General features: G+C 49.5%; 1 protein-coding gene and 1 long non-coding RNA gene across 2 annotated transcripts in view; one reads left to right on the plus strand and one right to left on the minus strand.

Annotated features, from left to right (window-relative positions):
* SLC12A4 (solute carrier family 12 member 4) overlaps window positions 1–20,704 on the plus strand; it is a 55,546-nt gene that overhangs the window by 19,692 nt on the left and 15,150 nt on the right. The window contains exons 2-8 of the mRNA XM_031950235.1: window positions 2,579–2,673; window positions 4,866–4,997; window positions 13,830–13,976; window positions 14,366–14,420; window positions 17,721–17,851; window positions 18,718–18,959; window positions 19,477–19,691. Coding sequence (XP_031806095.1) covers window positions 2,579–2,673; window positions 4,866–4,997; window positions 13,830–13,976; window positions 14,366–14,420; window positions 17,721–17,851; window positions 18,718–18,959; window positions 19,477–19,691 — 1,017 coding nt within the window. The remainder of the gene's footprint in view (window positions 1–2,578; window positions 2,674–4,865; window positions 4,998–13,829; window positions 13,977–14,365; window positions 14,421–17,720; window positions 17,852–18,717; window positions 18,960–19,476; window positions 19,692–20,704) is intronic.
* LOC116421324 lies at window positions 9,530–15,029 on the minus strand. The gene is made up of 2 exons (XR_004231646.1): window positions 14,940–15,029; window positions 9,530–10,019 (listed from the first exon to the last, which is right to left on the minus strand). It is a non-coding gene; the product is annotated as an uncharacterized LOC116421324 (long non-coding RNA).

Consider the following 20,704-nt stretch of genomic DNA (forward strand, 5'->3'; position numbering starts at 1 on the left):
GAATACAGCCATCCCTAGGAGAGGAGGCATTAATATCAGGGACATTGTTTTGAGTTAATCATTTACCTTGATCTACCATGAATAGGAATTCTATTTAAACATTAATTAAGTGCCTACTGTATGCAGAGATTCCAGTTATGTTCCCTCCCCTCCCTAGCAAAGATAACACAGCTTCTCTTTTCTTTTCCCCCCTCAAAAAATTGGGGGAGATAATCATCAGTCTTAAGGAGCTTACATTCTCAAAAAGTGCCCCCCTCCCAATCTCCCCTCAAAAATCTCCATTGAATAGACAGCTACTGTCTTTCATGGGGCAGTGGACTGCCCTTCCACTTTGGAACATCAATAATTATCAGGAAGTTTTTCTCTTAAATCGAACAAAAATGTACTTCTTTGCAAGTTGGAGGCTTTGCTCTGAATTGTACCCTCAGGTGTCAAGCAGAATTATTAAGTGCTTACTGTCTTCTTCAGGACAGATTCTGATATACTCGAAGATGAATCATCCAGCATTTATTAAGTGCCTTCTGGGTACTGGGTGCAAAAAATGGGCAAAGACCAGTCCCTGCCCTCAAAGAGCTTACGGTTTAGTGGGAGGGACAGCACGCAGACGGATGTGTACGAATCGAGCCGTATGCAGGACAAATGGGGGATAATTAAGAGAGGGAAGCCCTGGAATGGAGAGGTGGCAGGATTTGAGTTGAGACTTAAAGGAAGTTGGGAGGTCAGTAATGGGAGGACAGGAGGGATTGGGTGCCAGGCCTGGGGAACAAGCCAGAGAGAAGGCCTGAACCTTGGAGTGTTGTGTCCGTGGAATAGCCAGAGGCCAGGGTTACTGGATCAAGGAGCCTACTTCTTCGGGAAGGAAGGTGTAACCAGATGGCAGGTAGAGGGTGCTGAGGGATGAAGGGCTTTGGATGCCAGACGGACCCCTTTGTATTTGATCCTATCGGTCGCGGGGGCCAGTGGAGTGTGTTGAGTAGGAGATGATGGGAAAATCAGTTTAGGGGCTGCTTGGAGGATGCATGGTCAGGGCAGAGAGGATAGAAGTTCCTGTTGTAGATGGCTGGCCTGTCAGGGGTTGAGATGATGCAGAAAGCAGAATCCCTTATTCCTTCCCATGATCACAGTATTGCATGCAGGCCAGGGGAAGGGGTGGGGGAAAGGGAGGGAAAATTGGAGCAAGAGCTAATGTTGAAGAATTATCCATGCATGTGATTTGAAAAATAAAAAGGTTAATAAAGAAAAAAAAAAGACAAGGTTTAAGTGGGAGGGTCTGGGGGCCGTGGGAGGGGTCGCGGAGCTGGCCGGACTGCCCAGCACATTTCTCGAGACTTCTGCCTGTGCAAACTCTGGTACCTGGGGGCAGGAGCATAGACTCTGGAGCTGGGGAAGGCCTTGGGGACTGTCCGACCCAGCCCATCCCTCCTCCTCTACAGAGGAGGCTGTCAAGGCTGGAAGGGCCCGGCCGAGGTCACACTGGTAACGGCAGCAGAACTGGGATTCAAGTCCGGCTCCTCTGCCTCCCACGCCAGCGCCCTCTCTCCTGTGCCACGGACGGCCTTGACTGACATTGAGGACATTTGCAGGATGGCCAGAGGGTCTAACATTAGCCCTCTGCTAATTGGTGTGAGAATGAATCTGTGAGACAGCTGTTTCCTGCAGCTGCCTGGCCGTCCCTAAGAATGGTTTTAGAGGGAACTAAATGTATTCTTGGGCTCCCAAGCATTGTCTTTGCCAAGTCCTGTCCTGTTTTAGAGGCAACTGGTAGCCCAGTGGAGAGCACTAGACCTGGAATCAGGAAGGCTTGAGTTCAAATCTACCTCAGACTAGCTAGTTTATAGGAGTAGCTTACATATATACATATATATATAACATAATTAATATAATATGTAACATATATATATATAATATGTATGTTTATATACATAAACTATGTAAACTATATAATATAAATATATATAATTATATATACAAGTAACTAGTTTATAGGAGTAGCTTACATAATATAATATGTAACATTTTATATATAATATGTATATTTATATATATCAACTTTGTATAAGTTATATATATAATATAAACATGTATTATATACAATTTACATATATATACAAGTAACTAGTTTATAGGAATAGCTTACATAATATAATATGTAACATATTTTATATATAATATGTATATTTATATATATCAACTTTGTACAAGTTATATATATAATATAAATATATATTATATATAATTTACAAAAATATACAAGTAACTAGTTTCCTAGGAGTAGCTGGGTTTCCTCAAAAGTAAAATGGAGAAATAAAAAAAAGTAAAATGGAGATAATAGTGTCTGTCTCCCAGGGTGGTTATAAGGATCTCTTGCAAAAGTGCTTAGCACGCAGTCTGTGCTTTATTACTGCTCATTTCTTTCCTTTACCTTCCTTCCTAGGGAAATAGGTTCTCCTGGAGTCCCTGCCTTGATGCTCCACAGCCAGTGGCTTCAGGGGGGCAGAGAGGCTCTCCGGGTCCCCCAGGTACCCATCAAGGGGGCTTTTGGGCAGCCAGCGACAACGGCCTCTCTTTCTCTCCGCAGGTCACGGCAATCACAAGGAAAGCAGCCCTTTCCTTAGCTGCTCCGAAGCCAGTAAAGGAAGCGATTACTATGATAGAAACTTGGCCCTCTTTGAGGTAAAATGTTGCTTTTCCTCCTCCTTTATTATCTAAACCCCTAAGGACTTGGACTTTTTGCTAAGTCAGAGGGAGGGAAGAGGGTTCAAGGGTGGAGTCCCTAGTCCCTTCTCTCAGCTTCAGATCCTGGATTAATTCCTCAGTCGTTCATTCATTCGTGCAGCCATCCCTGGAATACAGAGAGGAGGAAAGGAGAGGTTCTGCCCCTTTAGTAGGGAGGCTAGATGGGTCACTTCTATGAGAAGGAGGCAGACCTTTGGACAAGATGTGGGCCCTGAGGTGGTCAGGGAAACGTTCCATGAAAAAGGCTGCCCAGAGATCCGGGAAAGAGGCAGAACTGGCTCTGGGGACCGGAGACCTGAAGCAGGACCCACTGCAGGCAAGGGTAGGGGTGCCTTTATTTCACCATGAGCTGAGGGATGGTGGAATCCCTTGTTCTTCCTGTTCCTACTGAAGATGGGCCCTTGTTGAGACACAGAGTCACAAGTGGGGGAACGAGATTGGGCTCAGTAATGCTGAAAAGCCTTATTACTACTCTAATTATTATTAACAAGCCCAACAGTGACTATCATGGTAACGATTAAAATCCGGACAAGGATGGCCTCAGACCAGACGGCTCCGCCGGCTGCCCTTCCTCTCGCTTTGCCCGCTTTACCACCCTAGGCTGTAGCATCTGGGGGCGTCACTCCTTCCACCCTCCTAGGCCCGCAGGCTAAACCCAGGCCCAGTGTCAAGTCAGTACCTCCCAAGCTGCGGGAAGGTCCAGAAGGACACACAGGATGGGGAAGTGACAGGAAGGAGACTTTGCTGCTTCTTTCTGTGGAACGGTTGGGATACACTCAGTGGACCCCCCCACCTTTGACCTTAGTCCATTCTCAGGCCTAGCTCTGCTGTTGGAATGGCATGGAACCAGACCGTGTTCTGGGACCGTGTCATTTATAATCCTCTCTTCAGCACCATGTTCACACAGCAGGCACTTAATAAATGTCTGTTGAACAGAATTGAATGGGCTGGGGTAGCAGAAGGAACTTTCATCTGACCAAGATGATCAGTTGAGATCCAGAAGCTGAGAATGACCTCATCTGCTTCATGGCCCCTTGAGCAAGTCCTGAATTATGAATTAGTCCATGGGGGTTTTTGAAAGCTAATCATAAATGAGGTAGGGGTTCAAAATATTAGCAGGCGCTTGGGGGGAAGAGCAGCAGCGGGGAGAAAATAGTAAGGAGATAGGAGGGAAGATGGGAGGCAGTGGCAGAGCGCCTCTGGGGAGGGAGCAAGGAAAGGGTAAGTGAGGGCAGGACTGGGGAGGGCAGCAGAAGGGAGACCCAGCCCCGGCAGAGAGGAGGCCTCTAGCTGAGCGGCCTGTACAGGAGCCTACCCCAGCATCCCTTGGGGGGCTGTGGTTTTCACAGCCACTCATTGTACAAATGGATTTGAAACATTGCAATGCCCTGGTCTGGGGCTGAGGGTCTGTCTATGGGCCTCTGGGGTGGGGGGAAGGAGCGTTGTCCCCCCCCCCCCCAGATGCTGCAGCCCAGAGTGGTACAGCAGGCAAAGTGGAGGGGAAGGGCAGCCAGAGGAGGAACTGGAAGCAGGGCCGGTTGGTCCGAGGTCGTTGTCTTTATCCCAATTTTAATCATTATCATGATAGTCATTGTTATACTTGTTAATAATTACAGTAATGAGCTTTCCAGCATTACCGAGCACTTTCCATCTAACAAGCCCGTGAGCCGGGAGTACCGGCATTAATAGCCTCATTAGTGAATTTGGGGTTACAGAGAGCCTGATTTCAAACCCAGTTCCTGCTGTTTGCACCTGTACTAGTTTATCCTGATTTAATCCTTGGGGGCTTGTGATAGCTAATCATGAGATATGAGTTGGGGTCAAAATATTAGCAGGAACTTGGGGGGAAGGGCAGTGGTGGGGAGAAAACAATGAGGAGGGGGAAGCACTGAGGGCCAGCCTGCCTGCCTGCTTGCCTTCCTTCCTTCCTTCTTTCCTTCCTTCCTTCCTCCCTCTCTCCCTCCCTTCCTTCCTTCCTCCTTTCTTTCCTTCTTCCCTCCTTCACTCCTTCTGTCCTTCCCTCCCTCCCTTCCTCCCTTTTCCCTGACTTAGGACCTGGCTTTTTGAATGCCCCAAAAGACATCTGAGGGGGGCTGTCCTGTTCACATTTTCCTTGGCTCTGTCTGCAGGAGGAACTCGATGTCCGCCCAAAGGTCTCATCTCTCCTCGGGAAGCTGGTCAGTTATACCAACCTCACCCAGGGGGCCAAAGAACACGAAGAGGCTGAGAATGTGGAGGGGTCTCGGAGAAAAGTTTCAAAAGTGAGTAGGCCGGCCTGCTCAGCCACCCCCCTCTGCCCAGAAACGGCCGGCCACTCCCGGGTGTCCGAGCCAGGCCTTATGAGCCGGCCAAATTGCTCGGGTCCCTCTGGCAGCTTGGTGGCTCTGGGGGTGTTGGTCACTGGCCGGCAGCCTGATTTGTTGCTTTAATTGGAAGGTGCTGGGTTAGAATCAAGGCACCGGGGTCTCCAACTCAGGAAAGGTCACTTTTGGGGAGACAGCAGTCCCCACTTCCATTCTGCTGCTTTGGGGGTGCTCCGAAGTGTGGTTTTCTAGACAGCCGCTCTCTGCATTTGCCAAATGAATCTGCCTGGGGAAATGATCTCCTGAGTCAGAGCGGGCTGGAGACCCCAAGCTCCTACCTCAGTGTCCCAGGGTGCCAACCCAGCGGCCTGGGCCCCAGCCACTCCTCCCACTTGGGCTATGCCCTTTGCTCTGTTGGTTAAACAAAGAGGTATTGGAGGTTGTGCACACTCAAAACAATAGTTCAAGATAAGTGAGACTGGGTGAAAAGCCTGGAGATTAAATTTATCTGACTTGATCTCCATAAAGATGTCCAAGGCCCAGGTTGTTGGTGATCATTTGTTCCCAAGCATGTATTAAACTTCTTTGTTGGAAGTGCCCGGGCCAGTGTTAGGGGACCCAGCCCTCCCACTCCCAGAGTTCAGAGAACTCCCTGGGGTACCCGGGAGGGACAAACCATCCGAAACTCAGAAGGCAAAGGTCATTGCAAGGAATCTGAGTTAGGGAGAACAAGGATGAGGAGGCCGGACATCAGAGGGGCTGTGAGTCAGTGTCCTCCCATAAAGGCTGGAGTAGCTGTAGGCCTGACACCACCCGGGAGGTGGGCTTCATTTGGGGCGCCCTGTATAGGGAAGAAATGGACCATTTGGAGGGTCCCTAGGTGGGTGGCTGGGATGGGGGCCATCCTCATGATCAGGCAAGGGTTAACCAGAGTTATTGGAGCAGAGAAGGACACAGGGACTGGTTTCAAGGTCTGAGGGCTGTGGAATGCCAAAGGGAGGGTCATGCTCTGCTGGAGCTCCTGGGGGACTGACCAAGAGGCTCAGGTTAAAGCAGCATCTAGGTGGTCTCCTGGTCTGGAGTCCTGAAAACTCACCTTCCTGAGCTCAAATCCAGCCTCAGACACTTCCTGGCTGGGTGACCTTGGGCACGTCACTAACCCTGCTTACCTCTGTTTCCCCATCTGTAAAATGAGCTGGAAAATGAAATGGTCAATCCCTCCAGTATCTTTGCTAAGAGAACCACAAATCGGGTCCCAGAGAGTTAGACAGGACTGAACAACAGAAAGAAGAAGCAATGGCCGTCATGAAGTAGTAGGATCCCTTCCCTTAGTGTCTTCCAAGAAAGATTGGATGACACATGTCATTTATATTGGAGAGAGAAAGATGGAGGGTAGTGAGGAGAGAAAGAGGGAGGGAGGGAAGGGAAGGAGGTAGAAGGAAAGAGGAAGAGAGAGACTGAGACAGCGATAGACAGGGAGAGAGATGAAAGAGACAAAAAAACAGGAAAGAGGGAGGAAGGGAGAGACAGAAAAAAAAAAAAAAAAAAAGGAAAAAAAGTGAACATAGCATGTGTTAGTTTCCATTTGTCTCCAGGAAGGGCTTTGGTCTCAATGAGGCTGATAGAATTGGGCTATAATGACATTGGATTTAGACATCGCTGGTAGTAAATTATGGGCAGCTGGCCAGTAGAGTGGATAGAATATAGGGACTAGAATCAGGAAGCTCTGACTTCAAATCCAGCTTCAGGTGCTTACTAGCTGAATGGTCTTAGGTAAACCACTTCAACCTGTTTGCCTTAGTTTCCCCATCTGTAAAATTAGCTGGAGAAGGAAATGACCAATGGCTCCAGTGTCCTTGCCAAGAAAACCCCAAAAGGTTCACAGTTTGAAATGACTAAAAACCACCTAACACAACCATAGTGGATTATGCTGAAGGCCACCAAAGATGCTTATGCAGGGGCTGTAACACCCATCTGGTGGGTCTTCCAGGCTGCCAAAGGGACTTAAACCCAAGACTTCTAAGGGAAGGGATAGTGAACACAATCATCACCGTTTAACCACTTTGCAACCCATTTTATACTCTTCTTGTTTTTCATTTTAACAAAAATTCACCGGCAAATATTCTGAGGCATAGGATGGAAAATGTTAGATTTTGAATCACTACCCCTGTAGAGTAAAATGTTAGATGTCACTGGTGTCTGAGGATTCACTGTCGGTGAATGAATGGGGACGAGAACCCCTGGGATCAGTGCCGGGAGGTTGTGGAGATGGGCCCAGAGAGCCACAAAATCACTTCCTCTCCGCCATTTTGGGTGGCAGAAACGCACTCAGTAAATACAGAGTTTCCTTTGATTGGGCCCACCCTTTCTGGGCCCTCTCGGGCTCGGGTGTCCTGATTCCCCCACCACTCGGGCTTTGCGAGCCCAGAGCACAGAGAGGCAGCTGTTATCATTCTCGGCCGAGCAAGCCAGTCGCAGTGAATCAGCTTGATTCTGGAGGGGCGGATTAACTGTTTGGGGCTGGAGCTCCCTATCTCCTGTTCCCCACAGCTACCCTGGAAGATGTGAGGATTCAGGGTGCCCCCTCCCCCAGCCCAGAGCGTTGGGTATTCTTTGCTTCCCCCCCCCCCCACTGCTGCTGCTCAAGCTGACCCCCCTCCTCCAGCTGCCAAGGAGAACACTGGGCGGCTTGTTGGCCAGGAAAGAGAGAACTGAGGAGTTAGTGTTTTCTTGGGCCTGCCTTATTTAAGAGACCAGGTGAGGGAGCAATATCAGGCCCAGGCAGGGGGTGACTGGGTTTGTGTTTGGGAGCCTGCTCCCACCCCTTCTTTCCCCCTGGCCAGTCTTTGCCCAGCACGGAACCCCCACAGCCATCGTGGTACAGATGTTTGGGGCGGCTGGGGGAGCCTCTGGCTGTGAGCTCAGGAAACGGGAGGCCAATTAGCCACCAGCAGCTTTTTAGTGACTTCTTGAGGCAGCCTTGGCGTTTAGCTCAGTCTCTGTGGGTAAGAGGACTTTTAGCAAGGCTCTTTCTATGGGGCAGAGGAAGAACTGGTCTTTCAACAAAGGGTGCCTCCCTTTGCTCTCCTCAGGGCCCCGTTGGGCTCAGTCCCCCTCTGCACTGGTTTCTGCACATAGCAGGTACTCACTCTGTGCTTTTTGCACATAGAAGATACTCTACTCTTTGCACGCAATAGGCACTCAGTGTTTTTGCACATAGTAGGTATTCTACTTTTTGCACATATTAGGTACTCTACTTTTTGCACATAGTAAGCACTCAGTGCTTTTTGCACGTATTAAGTACTCAGTGCTTTTTATACATAGCAGTTACTCAGTACTTCTTGCACATAGTCAGTAATCAGTGCTTTTTGCAAAGTAGATACTCAGTACTTCTTGCACATAGTACTTGGTACATTTTACGCACAGTGGATACTCAGTACTTCTTGACTGAAGACACTACCCCTGCAGAGTTCTGTGTGCTGTATTAGAAAGAAAACTGGATTTGAAGTCAGAAATTGTAAGATGCAATTCTGGCTTTGCTCTTTTCTATCTGTGTGAACCTAGGCAAGTCCCTTTATTTTTATTATTTGAAAAAGAACATCTCAGGAATGCTTTGGGGTTTTTCCTCTTTAGTCAGATTCCAAATAAGTGCCCCTTTGACTCGGAGAACTCTCCAGACAAATTAGGCAAAACCAGCCATTATTACAAGTTCCCTCTGACAGCAGGCCAGCTTCCCCACTGGAGACCTCCATCTCTCTCCCTAGAGAAGGGGTGTGTGTTTCCTTTCCATCAGTGGCCCTTTGGAACCAAGGGTGGTCATTGTGTTTCATACAAATTCTGTCACGTTCTGATGTTGTTTGAGTGTGTATTCTAGTTGTCACGGAGAGGTGGTGTGGAGGTGTGGATGGCACTCACCCTTGGAGCCTTCTCTGACACTTCCTGCTGCTCTCACCATGGATGAGTCACTTCACTTCCCAGTAGGCAGGGCTCTAAGAATAGACATTATAAGCAGGTTACGTTCTGGGTCCCTGCAGGGACTCTTGGGGATGTTCCTACTGGGAGCTCCTGTACCAACAAAATCACAAGTTCTTCATGTATTTGTATACTGTTAGCTGTGTTGTTCTTCATAATCTTTCCATCTGTCTGTCTGTGGGGTGTGTGTGTGTGTGTGTGTGTGTGTGTATCTTTGGCTGTGTATATACCTCTGTATACACATAGAACAACAGCTAGAACATTGGGTTTGGAATCAGTAAATCAGCAAGACTAATTTCCAAGAGCACAAATCTGGCCTCAGACATTTACTAGCTGTGTGACCCTAGGCCAGTCACTTAACTTTGCCTCAGTTTCCTCATCTATAAAATGAGCTAGAGAAGGAAATGGCAAACGACATTTATATCTTTACCAAGAAAACTCTGAGTGGGGTCATGAAGAATCAAATGCAATTTAATCAACTTAATAATATCAAATGTGTGTATCATTTTTTTCCTGCCTTTGACATCCTTGGATCATACACCTCATATTAAGACTTCTGGGCAAAGGGTATGGACCTTCCAGTGGCTTTTCTCACACCTGCAAATTGTTTTCCAAAATGGTTGGACCAATTCGTAGCTCCCCCAGCAGCATATTAGCATATAACCTTCCCTGACCACACATAGCACTGATTACTTTTGTCCTTTATCACATTTGCTGAGTCAGTTTTAATTTATAAAAATTACTTGTCTCATACTGAATCTCTTATTGGTGATTTGGAACATTTTAATGTGATTTTTAATTGTTTGCAATTCTCCACTTGAAAACTGTTCCTGCCCTTTGACTCATTATGCGAAAGTAATTCTTCTTTTCTTCTTCATCTTTGGTCAAGTCACATCAGGTCATTGGGTCTTGGTTTCCTCATTTGTCAAAATTTGACTTGGATGAGCTTAATTCTCTGATTCTAAATTCTGCAGTCCTGAATTTGACTTTTATCTGTCTTGGTTACTTCTGTAAAAATAGGAATTAAAAAAAAAAGGCACTTATCTTACATGATTGTATGTAAGGATTAAATGAGAGAATATATAAGCATGTTGCAAACCATAAAGCATTATGTCTTCCTGTTTTTATTATTGTTATTATTGTGGGAGTTGTTATATTACCAACAAGAGTCAGTCACATTTACCAGTTCTTTCAATATCCTGCAATGCAGTTGTGCTACAGATAGGCCAGTTTATTTTTTTTGTCAGATTTGGTAGTTTTGGAGAAGGAGATGGATGATCTTATTAAGATAAAATGGTCTGTTTGGAGCAGGGGGTTCTGATTCCAGGTGATTTACGAACTTATTTTAGGACCTAGGAAATTTTTTCTTCATTGCTTTTTCCCTCACTGCCCTTTTTACAGAGGGATCCATGTAGGAGAAAGAGGCAGGATGGGTTTAGGAAAGCACTATATAATAATAATTATAGCTAGCATTTGTAAATCGCTTTAAAGTTTGCAAAACATCATGTTTTACCCATTTTCATTTTGCTTGCTGTCTTGGGGATAGGGATGGAAATGAGGGAGGGAGAAAAACATGAGATTTTTGCAAAGATGTTGATAAAACTATTTTTGCATGTATTTGGAAAAATAAAATATTATTTTTAAAAGGGCTTGCAGGGCAGCTCGGTTGTAGTGGATAGAGCATCAGCCCTGAAATCAGGAGGACCTGAGTTCAAATCTAGTTTCAGACACTTAGCACTTCCTGGGCAAGTCAACCCCAATTGCCTCAGCAAAAAAGAAAAAAAAAAAGGTAAAAGGGCTTGTGAAACCCTTTACATATGTTATCTTGATCCTCACTGGAGGTAAATGCTGCACATTTTTTGCACATTAAGAAACTAGGCAAGGAGAGGTTACATTCCTTGCCCAGGGCACAAAGCTGGGAATTGTCCTGGGCAGGGTTAACCTTGGGTCTTCCTGACTCCAGTCCCTGTCTCCATCCTTGCCCCACCTGGGATCTCTGTACCTTCTCCCAGGGCCATCTTTGTGGATCCTAGAACGTCAGAGTGGAAGGGCTCCTAGAACAAAGTCCTCCTCCTTCCTGTTGGATTCCTGTGACATCCCCCCCAGCTTTTATGAGACTCCCAGGGACTTCCCACTAACTTCTCTGACTCTGTGACGTGGATTTCCTCCCTCCCTCGGTCTGTAATAGAGCTCTGTCCTGCCCCCATACTGTGAGTCCACGCTTCTGAGTCATTTCTTAGTTCCTTCTCCCACTATTCCCCCACCCCCTTCATTGAATCATTTCTCCTTTAAGTTCCCAAAGCCCCCAATGGCTCCTTTTTGTGTCTTCTCCGAGGCGTGATCTGTTCTAACTTAGCCTAGCTGGATGTTCCCTTCTCCCTGAACATTATTTATTACAGTACCTCCAGTCGTGTCCTGAGACTCATAGCCAGAAGCGGTAATCTGGGCCAAATTCCTTGTATTTTTCTAATTCCCCACATACACACTTAATAGTATTTTACTTTTTTCCATTTCCAAGGAAAGATCCTTTTCTTCCTTCCCTTTTATAAGATTTTCAGTTCCAACAAACCTCGTCTTCTATAGGGAAGGAAATCAAAGCGTAGAAGTTGGCTGACGTGGCCAGGACCAGTCAGGGCGCCCCTGGGATTCAGGCCCACGTCTCTTGACGTTAAACTTGGTCATCTTTGCCCCGTGCCCAGCCCCTTTTCAGGCAAGGATTCCCTGGCCCTCAGTTGGTGTCCGTGGGTGGTAGACTTGGTGGCTCCTTCCATTACTCAGTGACTTCAAAGAAGTACCTCTCCTTCCCATGAGATGGCCCATCAGCCCTCCATGCCCTAGGACTCTCCTCCGTCCTTCCCTAAGTTGGCCGTGGCAGGGACCCACTGGGAGCCCCCTTCACTTTCCCTTGAATTCCCAGGGATGCTCCTGGAGCACCCGGAGCTGCCCCCTGTCCCTTGTCCTCTCCCCATTCCTTTCTTTTTAGATTTCCTTTGCTCTGGTTCTCCTTTGCAGCTCCTTATTGGTCACGTAGTTCAGCCTGCTTCCAGCTACTATAGACCTCTCTATGGCCCTTGGGCCTTCAGAGGCTGTTCTGCTCCATGACTGATAACCGTGTCACCCCAGCAAAATAACATGGTCTTCGAGAAAGAGAGAGGAGCCTTTTTACTAAGGGGGAGGCTTGGGGTCATCTTAAAATTTTAAGCGTCCCGAGTTTCTAGCCCATTCCTTTCTTAGAGAACGTGGAGCCCAAATCGTTGTCCATTTGCAGCATCAGATGAGAGGTAGAGGAGAGGAAAGAGACAGGGAGAGAGAGAAACACAAATATATCTGTGCACCCACACACATTTACGTGTTCACACATACACACGTTATTGTTCAGTTGTTTTCAGTCACGACCAGCCCTTGGCGACCCCCTTTGGGATTTTCTTGGCAAAGGCACTGGAGTGGTTCGCCATTTCCTAATCTAGCTTATTTTGTGGATGAGGAAAATGGGGCAGAGTGAAGTGTCCGGGGTCACACAGTAAGTCCCTGAATCCAGATTTAAATTCAAGAAGATGAATCTTCCTGACTCCAGACCTGCCACATGCATATATGGGCACGTATGTACACACACATGTACATTTTATATACACCTATGTACACGCTATTGTATACGGTATATAGATAGCCTACATATGTACATACACAATGGGTATGTGTGGGTACATACATTATGTGCATTCTAGCTTCTCCATACAGCTTGTGGAGGTTCTTATGAAAGACTCTTTTGGCAATCTGGTGAAGCCTTTTGAGTCCCTTCTCAGAATAATGTTTTTGAATGTATAAAATGAAATACACAGGATTATAAACAAAACCAATTGCATTGAAAAAGTTCTCAGAATAAAAAAAAACAGGTTTATAGACCCTTGATCTGACTTCATTTTTCATTTTTCATCCACTTAGCCATTTATGTATGGATGATTAGGATGACCTTTTTAAAAATAGATTTGATTGCCATTTTGTATCATCTAGATTTCCCTGTGTCTCTCTCTCCCACCTTCCTTCCAGAGAGCCAGCCCTTATAACAGAAAGAAAAAGAGGGAAAAAAATTCATAAATTCATAATCACAGATTGTGATTTCTCCATAGGCGTGGGGAGAAATGGCTCCTCCTGGCACCAAGCTTATTCTCTGTAATTTTGCCACATTCCGTTTTACTTGTTGTGTATTTCTCGTTCTTTCCATGAGTGCCCATTAAAGCTGTAATGAATATTATTTCCTTCCTCCATTGCTTCCTTCACTCCACGTCTTCCTGGACTTTTGTGAATTCATCTTGCTCTTTGTTTGTTGGCACACAAGCCAAACTGTTGAGTCCTTCCTCCTTGGGATGTTCTGAAGCAAGCAGGGCTTTAGGACAGTCAGCGTAGTGTTGCCCGCCAACGAGAGCAGCAGGAAGTCCTTACAGAGGCCGAGAGCTTGGTCCAGCCTCTTCAAGTTGGCCCTGTTCTTGTGCTGGTAGAAGCAGAGGCTGGGTCTCCAGATAAGGCTGTCCTTGTCGTGGTATCACCCGGAATCCTGCGGGTCCCTGGCCTGGGGCCGGGGAGGGGCTCTGTTGGAGGGAGCTTGTTTGCTGTCCCCCTTTCAGAAGATCATCAAGGATGCCCTCAGTGGGTCTATAGGTCATTTCCAGCAAAATGGGAAAGTCGCTCTCTGTGGTCCGGAATCCTTAACTGTCCTGACCATGGTGCTTCACAAGAGCTTTACATTGAACAAGGAATACATCATGAGGGCCAAAAATGTGACTTTGGGTGACTCAGACGGGGCATTTGTTTGCTTTCCAGTCACCCAGCATGGGCACCCTGATGGGCGTTTACCTGCCCTGCATGCAGAACATCTTCGGGGTGATCCTGTTCCTCCGACTGACCTGGATGGTGGGGACGGCCGGCGTCCTGCAGTCCTTCCTCATCGTCCTCATCTGCTGCTGCTGTGTGAGTATCTGCCCTCCCATCTGACCACAGGCACCGCTTTCCATTTCTTTTCCCACCCAAAAGGCAGACATCTGGACTCTGCTCTGCTGGCCTGGCTGGCTAGAGTGAGACCCTTGGGGGGCAGGAGTGAGGAACCCCTGAAGAATAACAGATGTCAGGAGGAAAGAAATTTCTGATCCGTAGAACTCAGTGCTTCAGTTCTGAGGCATCCATCACCATTAGCCCTTCCTTCATTATTGGGGCAGGAATGTTTGATTTATTAAAGAAAAAAATACTGAAAAAACAGACTGACCCTCCCTTTGACACATCTGTGAAAGCTTTCTTTGACTAACAATGGAGGCTTTTCCTGATGGGAATTTTTCGTAACCTACAATTTCTTGTCTTTATAGACCCTGCTGACAGCAATATCCATGAGTGCCATCGCCACCAATGGGGTAGTTCCAGGTATTTGTTTATAGATGTGATACTTGGTGTTCTGGGATACAGTATTCTGGGCCAGAGCTTAGAAGAACCGGCTTCCCCATCTCCAGACAGAGGGAATGGGGACCAGCTGACCTCTTGAGTTCCCTCCTAGCTCTGAAGTTCCATGAGTCTGTGAATGGGAAGGGATCTCAGAGGTCATCCCGGTACCCACAAATCATTAGAGCCAGAAGGGACTTTTCACCTGATGAGGAAAACTAACTGATTGGGAATTCAAGTGATGTGGCCACCATTAATCACACAACAGGCAATGGCACAGCTAGATCTGGAGCCCAGGCTCCCCAGGCTCCTGTTGCTCCTTGTGAACTTGAAAGAGCACTAGATTTGAATTCAGATCCTGGCTCCACGACATGGGGCAAACCATGTCCCCTTCTCTGGGCCTCAGGAGCATCAGATTCATTTCCTGTAGAATAAGAAGGATGAGTGTCCAGGTTCCTTCCAGGCCCTGGTCCAATGCCCCTTCTTCTGACCCTAGAGACTTACTGTTTAGAGCTTGTGCTCTGAGTAACCTCAACAAGAGGTCCAGGAAAGCAGGGAGTCAATCAGGGGGCTTCTCGGCAGGTCTGTGAGAGGTCCCGTAGAACAGGGAGTCAGTCGGGGGGCTTCCCAGCAGGTCTGTGAGGGGTCCCATAGAGCAGGGAGTCAGTCAGGGAGCTTCTCGGTAGGTCTGTGAGGGGTCCAGTAGAGCAGGGAGTCAGTCGGGGGGTTTCTCGGCAGGTCTGTGAGGGGTCCCATAGAGCAGGGAGTCAGTCGGGGGGCTTCTCAGCAGGTCTGTGAGGGGTCCGGTAGAGCAGGGAGTCAGTCGGGGGGCTTCCCGGCAGGTCCAGGTAGCCACCTGCGGGTCCCGCTCGTGCAGGAGTCACTGAGCTCTGCAGCCCATCCCAGTGCAGGTCTGGTGCTCAGAAGCCTGGTAGCATCTTTGGCCGGGCTCCGCCCCATCCACATCCCCCGCCCTCCTGCTGGGAGGTCCGTCCCTGATACGAGAGCTTATCTTCTCTGGCTGGGCGGCTGCTGACCGTTACTGTCCTTGCCAGTGTGGAGCCAGATGGCAGGGGTGATTTAGCACTCACTCATGGGGGAAAGGAGCCAGTTTTATCTCACTTGGAAGCGACCCGTCTCCCTCTGCTACTTCTCCCTTCTGGTCAATGACCCTTTCGGAGTTTCTCAGGCTAAAACAATCGCCTGCGGGGCTTCTGAAGCCAGAGCGGCCCAGAGACTGCGGCCACAGAAAGGGCCCTAGGATTAGAGGCTGCAGCCTTTGTTCTGGGGGAGCCTGCTGGGGGACTGGCCTGAAACCTTGGCCGGGCTCCCTCCTCCGGGCTAGTTTCTTTGCTGCTGTGGCTCCCAGCCAGCTAGGGCCTCAGAATAATGATTTACCAGCTAATGGAGCGGACTAGGAGGAAAGAGTGCGTTCATGGACTCAAATGAGGCCGTAAAGAAACACTCTCAAACCCTGGCTTTTAAAGCAGGGCTTCGGTGGCTCAGAAATAGGGTTCCAGAGTCACACGGGGACTGGGTAACGAGGCAAGAGTCAAGTCCCAACACTTTGCCTCAGAGTCTTTCATTGTTCCCCTGGGGAGAAATTAAATGAAGGCCTCTTGGACTGAGCGTCAGGAGACCCTGATGCTAATTTCTTGGCCACATCATTTGAGTTCCCAGAGCTTCAGTTCTGTCATCTGGCAGAAGAGAGTGGGGTCGCAGACTGGGGCTTTCTTCCCGCAGAGTCTCGCGGGGCCATCAGAGCCGGCCCCACCACGGGGATCACGGTTCCATTTGGTGTGAGGGACCCCACAGAACCTGAGGGTTCAGACAAGCTTCAGGCGCTGCTTTAAAAAAAAAAAAAAAAGCATGTTTGTAACCCCCGGGGGAGCACAGAGGAGAGCACAGGAAGGTAAAAGTGAACAAGGGCCTCAGGCCAGGAAGTCCTACCACTGTCTGTATCTGGGTCCAAGGCCAGCCCAGAGATGGGCATGATTACCTCAGACCTCACAGCCCAGCAATGGTGGAGCAGAGGTGGGGCAGTGGGAGCTGCCCCAGTCTCACTGACATCCTGGCCCACACCGAGCTCAAAAAGGATGGAAGGATACAAGTAAGTCCTTATTAAGCAAGTGCCACAGACTGTGCTAGGTGCTTTATCAGTATCTCCTCTGGGAGAAAAGGCTCTTACTATCCCTGTTTTGCAGCTGAGAAAGCGGAGGCAGACAGAATTGAAATTGTTTGCCCAGAGTCACAGCTGCTAAATGTCTAAGGCCACATTTAAACCTAGGGCTTTCTGACCCCCAGCCCAGCCAGCACGCTTTCCCCTGCGCAGTCCGGCTGCCAGACAGAAGGTCGAGAGAAGCAGGCGGCAGGGAGGGAAGCCATTTACTGGTGTGGGTCAGCGTGCTGCAGCTAAAGGGGAAATTTTACCTGTTAGGCTGAGAAGTTACGAAATCAGTCCAGGGTCACACAATCCAGTGTGTATCAGGGGCAGGACCTGAACCCAAGGCTACTGATTCAGAAGCTGGCTTCTTGCATCTCTTGATCTTTTTTTTTTTTAAAACAGCTTTTTATTTTTCAGAATACATGCAAAGATAGTTTTTAACATTCACCTTTGCAAAACCTTCTCCCTCCCTTCCCCCTTCTCACCTTCCTTGGACCCCAAGTAATCCAACATAGGTTAAATATCACATCTCTTCATTGTAACAGTCTTTCACGGTGCCATTCCCTTGTAACAGTCTTTCACGGTGCCATTCCCTTCACTCCATCCTCTTAAGTCCTCAGAGTCCTAGAACTTAGGTGGCCTTCAAGGCCAGATTTCTCGCTGTAAAGTGCAGATGAAGAAAAAACTGAGACATTTCCCCCAGAAGTTAAGTGATTGCAGATGCCTCCATAAGACTGAGACCCGTTAAGGGCATTAGAAAACTCAAGATCTCCCATGTATCCAGGGCCATCTGATGTATATTTTGCCATTGGACCCAGATGGCTCTTGGAGGAGAGAATAAGGCCGGTGACTTTGCACAGCTCACACTCACTCAAATCTAACTCACTTGTAGGTTATGGTTGTCTGAGAACAAAGGACAAACAGTAAGCCCAGAAGCATCCAGCTAGTGAGTAGCAGAGGAGGGTTTGTCCTTGAAGGGCTATCTGGGCCTCCAAGATGGCCTCGGGCTGCTGCGAATGTGTGGACCCTTGTGATGCAAGCTCTGAAGCTGAGGGAACCATTGGGGTTTGGGGAGAATTGTGATTCAGCAGCGAACTCAGTGTCTTCTCTGTCCCTGCTAGCTGGGGGCTCCTATTTCATGATTTCCCGCTCCCTTGGGCCCGAGTTTGGAGGAGCCGTGGGCCTGTGCTTTTACCTGGGTACTACCTTCGCAGCCGCTATGTACATCCTGGGAGCCATAGAGATCCTGCTGGTGAGTCCGGCTTGGCCCCACCCCACCCCCATCCCAAACATAAAGGCCAGGATCAGGGCCCAGTTGTGGCCAGTGATGGCCTGGGGGGAGGCGAGGGTGGGATTGGGACCCTGCTCCTAGGAATCTGCCCTTTGGGCCAATGGTGAAGAGGGAGGGAGCCTCTGGCTGAGAGCCGGTGAGAGAAGGGGGGGAAGGGGAAGGACGGGGGCAGCTCGGACACATCTGCCTTGTCTTTGCCTCTTTAAATATGGCCAAGAATAATTTTATCTGTGGCTGGGATTGGAAGCTTTGGTTTTTGTGAAGGGCTTAATTTCGTGCCTGATTTTCACTTGGCGGCACACACCAAGCGTCGCATCCGTGTCATCTTGTTCCATCTGTTCTTCCTGGTTCCTCCTCCTGTCAGTGTCTGTGTCTGTCTGCTTGCCCGTGTCCACATTTGCTGGACCTTGTCTCCCTCTGGCCCAACTCCTGCAGAGGAGGAGCCCCTTGCAACAAGAAGAGCCCGGACTTTTTTTTAATGTCCTGGGGAAATTGCTTGTTTAGCCAACATCTGGCTTCCCGAGCCCTCCCCCAGCTCCGGCCAGGCTCAGTTTTAGCCTTGGCAGCAGCCGCCGCATCTCAGGACAGCCTGAGCAGGAAGCTGGGGCCACGGACCGGGGATCTTAGGGTACCCCACCCAGTCCGGGGGGTGGGGTGGAGGCCTCCTCGCCCCACCCTGGTTCCCACAGAGGGAAGGGAGTCACCACTTCCCGCCTCAGACCTGCCCCTGGGAATGGAGCGGAGTTTGGCCCCTGGCCACCCGGTCCTTGGGAAACGAGATGGTAGCATCGGAGCTTACGCCCCCGAGCCCGCTCTTGTTGTTTCAGACATACATTGCACCTCCGGCCGCCATCTTCCACCCCACGGGGGCTCACGACACCTCGAGCGCCAGCCTGAACAACATGCGCGTCTATGGGACCATTTTTCTGACCTTCATGACCGTGGTGGTGTTTGTTGGCGTGAAGTATGTCAACAAATTCGCCTCGCTCTTCCTGGCCTGCGTGATTATCTCCATCTTGTCCATCTACGCCGGTGGCATCAAATCCATCTTTGACCCGCCGGTGTTTCCGTGAGTGAGGGACGTGCCAGAGCCAGGGGGAGCCGGAGTGTAAGGGGCCACTCGGGCTGGCTGGGTCGGCTCCTCATGAGTCCTTGAGAATAGGGCTCCCGGCCCTCCCAGAAGGACGGGTCAGTCAGTTGGAAGGAGAAAGGAGAAAGGGAAAGCAGCCACATTAGGGGGAGGGCCAGGGCTCATGCACGGAGGAGACCAGGAATGGATCTGATCCAGTCTCCATGGATGCATGGGAGGAGATGCAGAGGCTGATTTGTTCTAGAGCCAACGAGTATCACAAGCAGGACTCCGACTCATCCCTGTTCCCATCTGTTGTCCCTTCTTCTAATGGGGGGAAGGCGACGAGCCGCAGGCTCCTCCCCTGTCAGTGCAGAACGCACCCCTCGGGCCCCCTGGGTCCTGAGCTCTCCAGGACCCTTGTCCCGCCCAAAACGGGTGCGACAGATTGGCTGCAGGATCGTGTCGATGGCCCCCTACCCTTGACTTAGCACGCTTTGACCTTTCTTCCCATCAGAGTTTGCATGTTGGGCAACAGGACCCTGTCTCGGGACCAGTTTGATGTTTGCGCCAAGACCACTGTGGTGGACAACGAGACGGTGGCCACGAAGCTCTGGGTCCTCTTCTGCCACACCGCCAATCTCACCTCGGAGGGCTGCGACCAGTACTTCCTCCTCAACAACGTCACCGAGATTTCTGGCATCCCTGGAGCCGCCAGCGGGATTCTCCAGGGTGGGTGCAGAAAGCGGGTGCCCCCGCTGGAGTCGGATGCCCTCGCTTCCTGGGAAAGGGAGGAGGCAGGGACCAGCCTCCAAAAAGGAGTTTCCCTGCAGCCACCCCCCGCCAGGGCACAGTGTCACGGGGACATTTGGCCCGGCCTCCTAGGCTTTCCAAGCAGCTTTGTCCTGGTGACTAAACGCATTTCTGAGCCCGCGCCCCTTTCCCAGCATCCCAGGACAAGAGCCACCGGGCGATGTTTTTCCCTTCAGAGAGTCAGGCCCGGGTGACGCTGGCCTGAAAAGTTCCTACCAGAGCCCATAATAGGCCTCTGTCTAGGCAGCTGGCAGCGGCCGAGCGCTCTCCTACTGAACCCTGGCTCGGGCCTGGCTCCTGTGGGGCGGGGCTGCCAACCTCAGGGCTGCCTCACAGGGCGCTTGGGACCAGTGGTAGGCGTGATCCAGAGGCTTGGGGACCCCAGAGGATCCCAGGCCTCCTGTAAGAAGCTGGAACCCTAGACTCTAACCTGGAGCCAAGCGTAAGCTCTCTGATGGCGGGCGCGTCTTGGTATTTGAATGTTTATCAGTTGATTGATTGATTGGAGCTCATGGTTCTTTCTTGGCTGAGGCTCCATGGCCACTTCTACCGAGAGACTTCCCCAGTTCTGCTGAGAGGCTCCCCCAGTTCTGAGATTCTGGAGTAATGTTTCCAAATGCCGTTGGCCAAAAGAGGCGGGTGATCTCCAAATAGCCTGCCGAGCCATGTCGTTAACTATTCCAGCAGTTCAAGTCAGTATTTAATAAGGGCTGGGGATTTCATGATGAAAAATGGCATGGTTTTTGTCCTCGAGCTCCCCGTCCCCTTATTCCCTGCAGAGGGAAAACAGATACAAGTGAGGAAGTACTCCAGGAAAATGTAAGCAGAAGAAAACTAGCAGCCAGGGCAGGCTAGCCCCCAAATTTGGGCAGGGAGGAGAAAAGGATTTCAGCAGGGGGAAGTGAGGAGCGAGGGCCTGGGGCTAGCCAGCT

The sequence above is a fragment of the Sarcophilus harrisii genome, chromosome 2 (genome assembly GCF_902635505.1).
Source record: "Sarcophilus harrisii chromosome 2, mSarHar1.11, whole genome shotgun sequence".
NCBI lineage: Eukaryota > Metazoa > Chordata > Mammalia > Dasyuromorphia > Dasyuridae > Sarcophilus > Sarcophilus harrisii.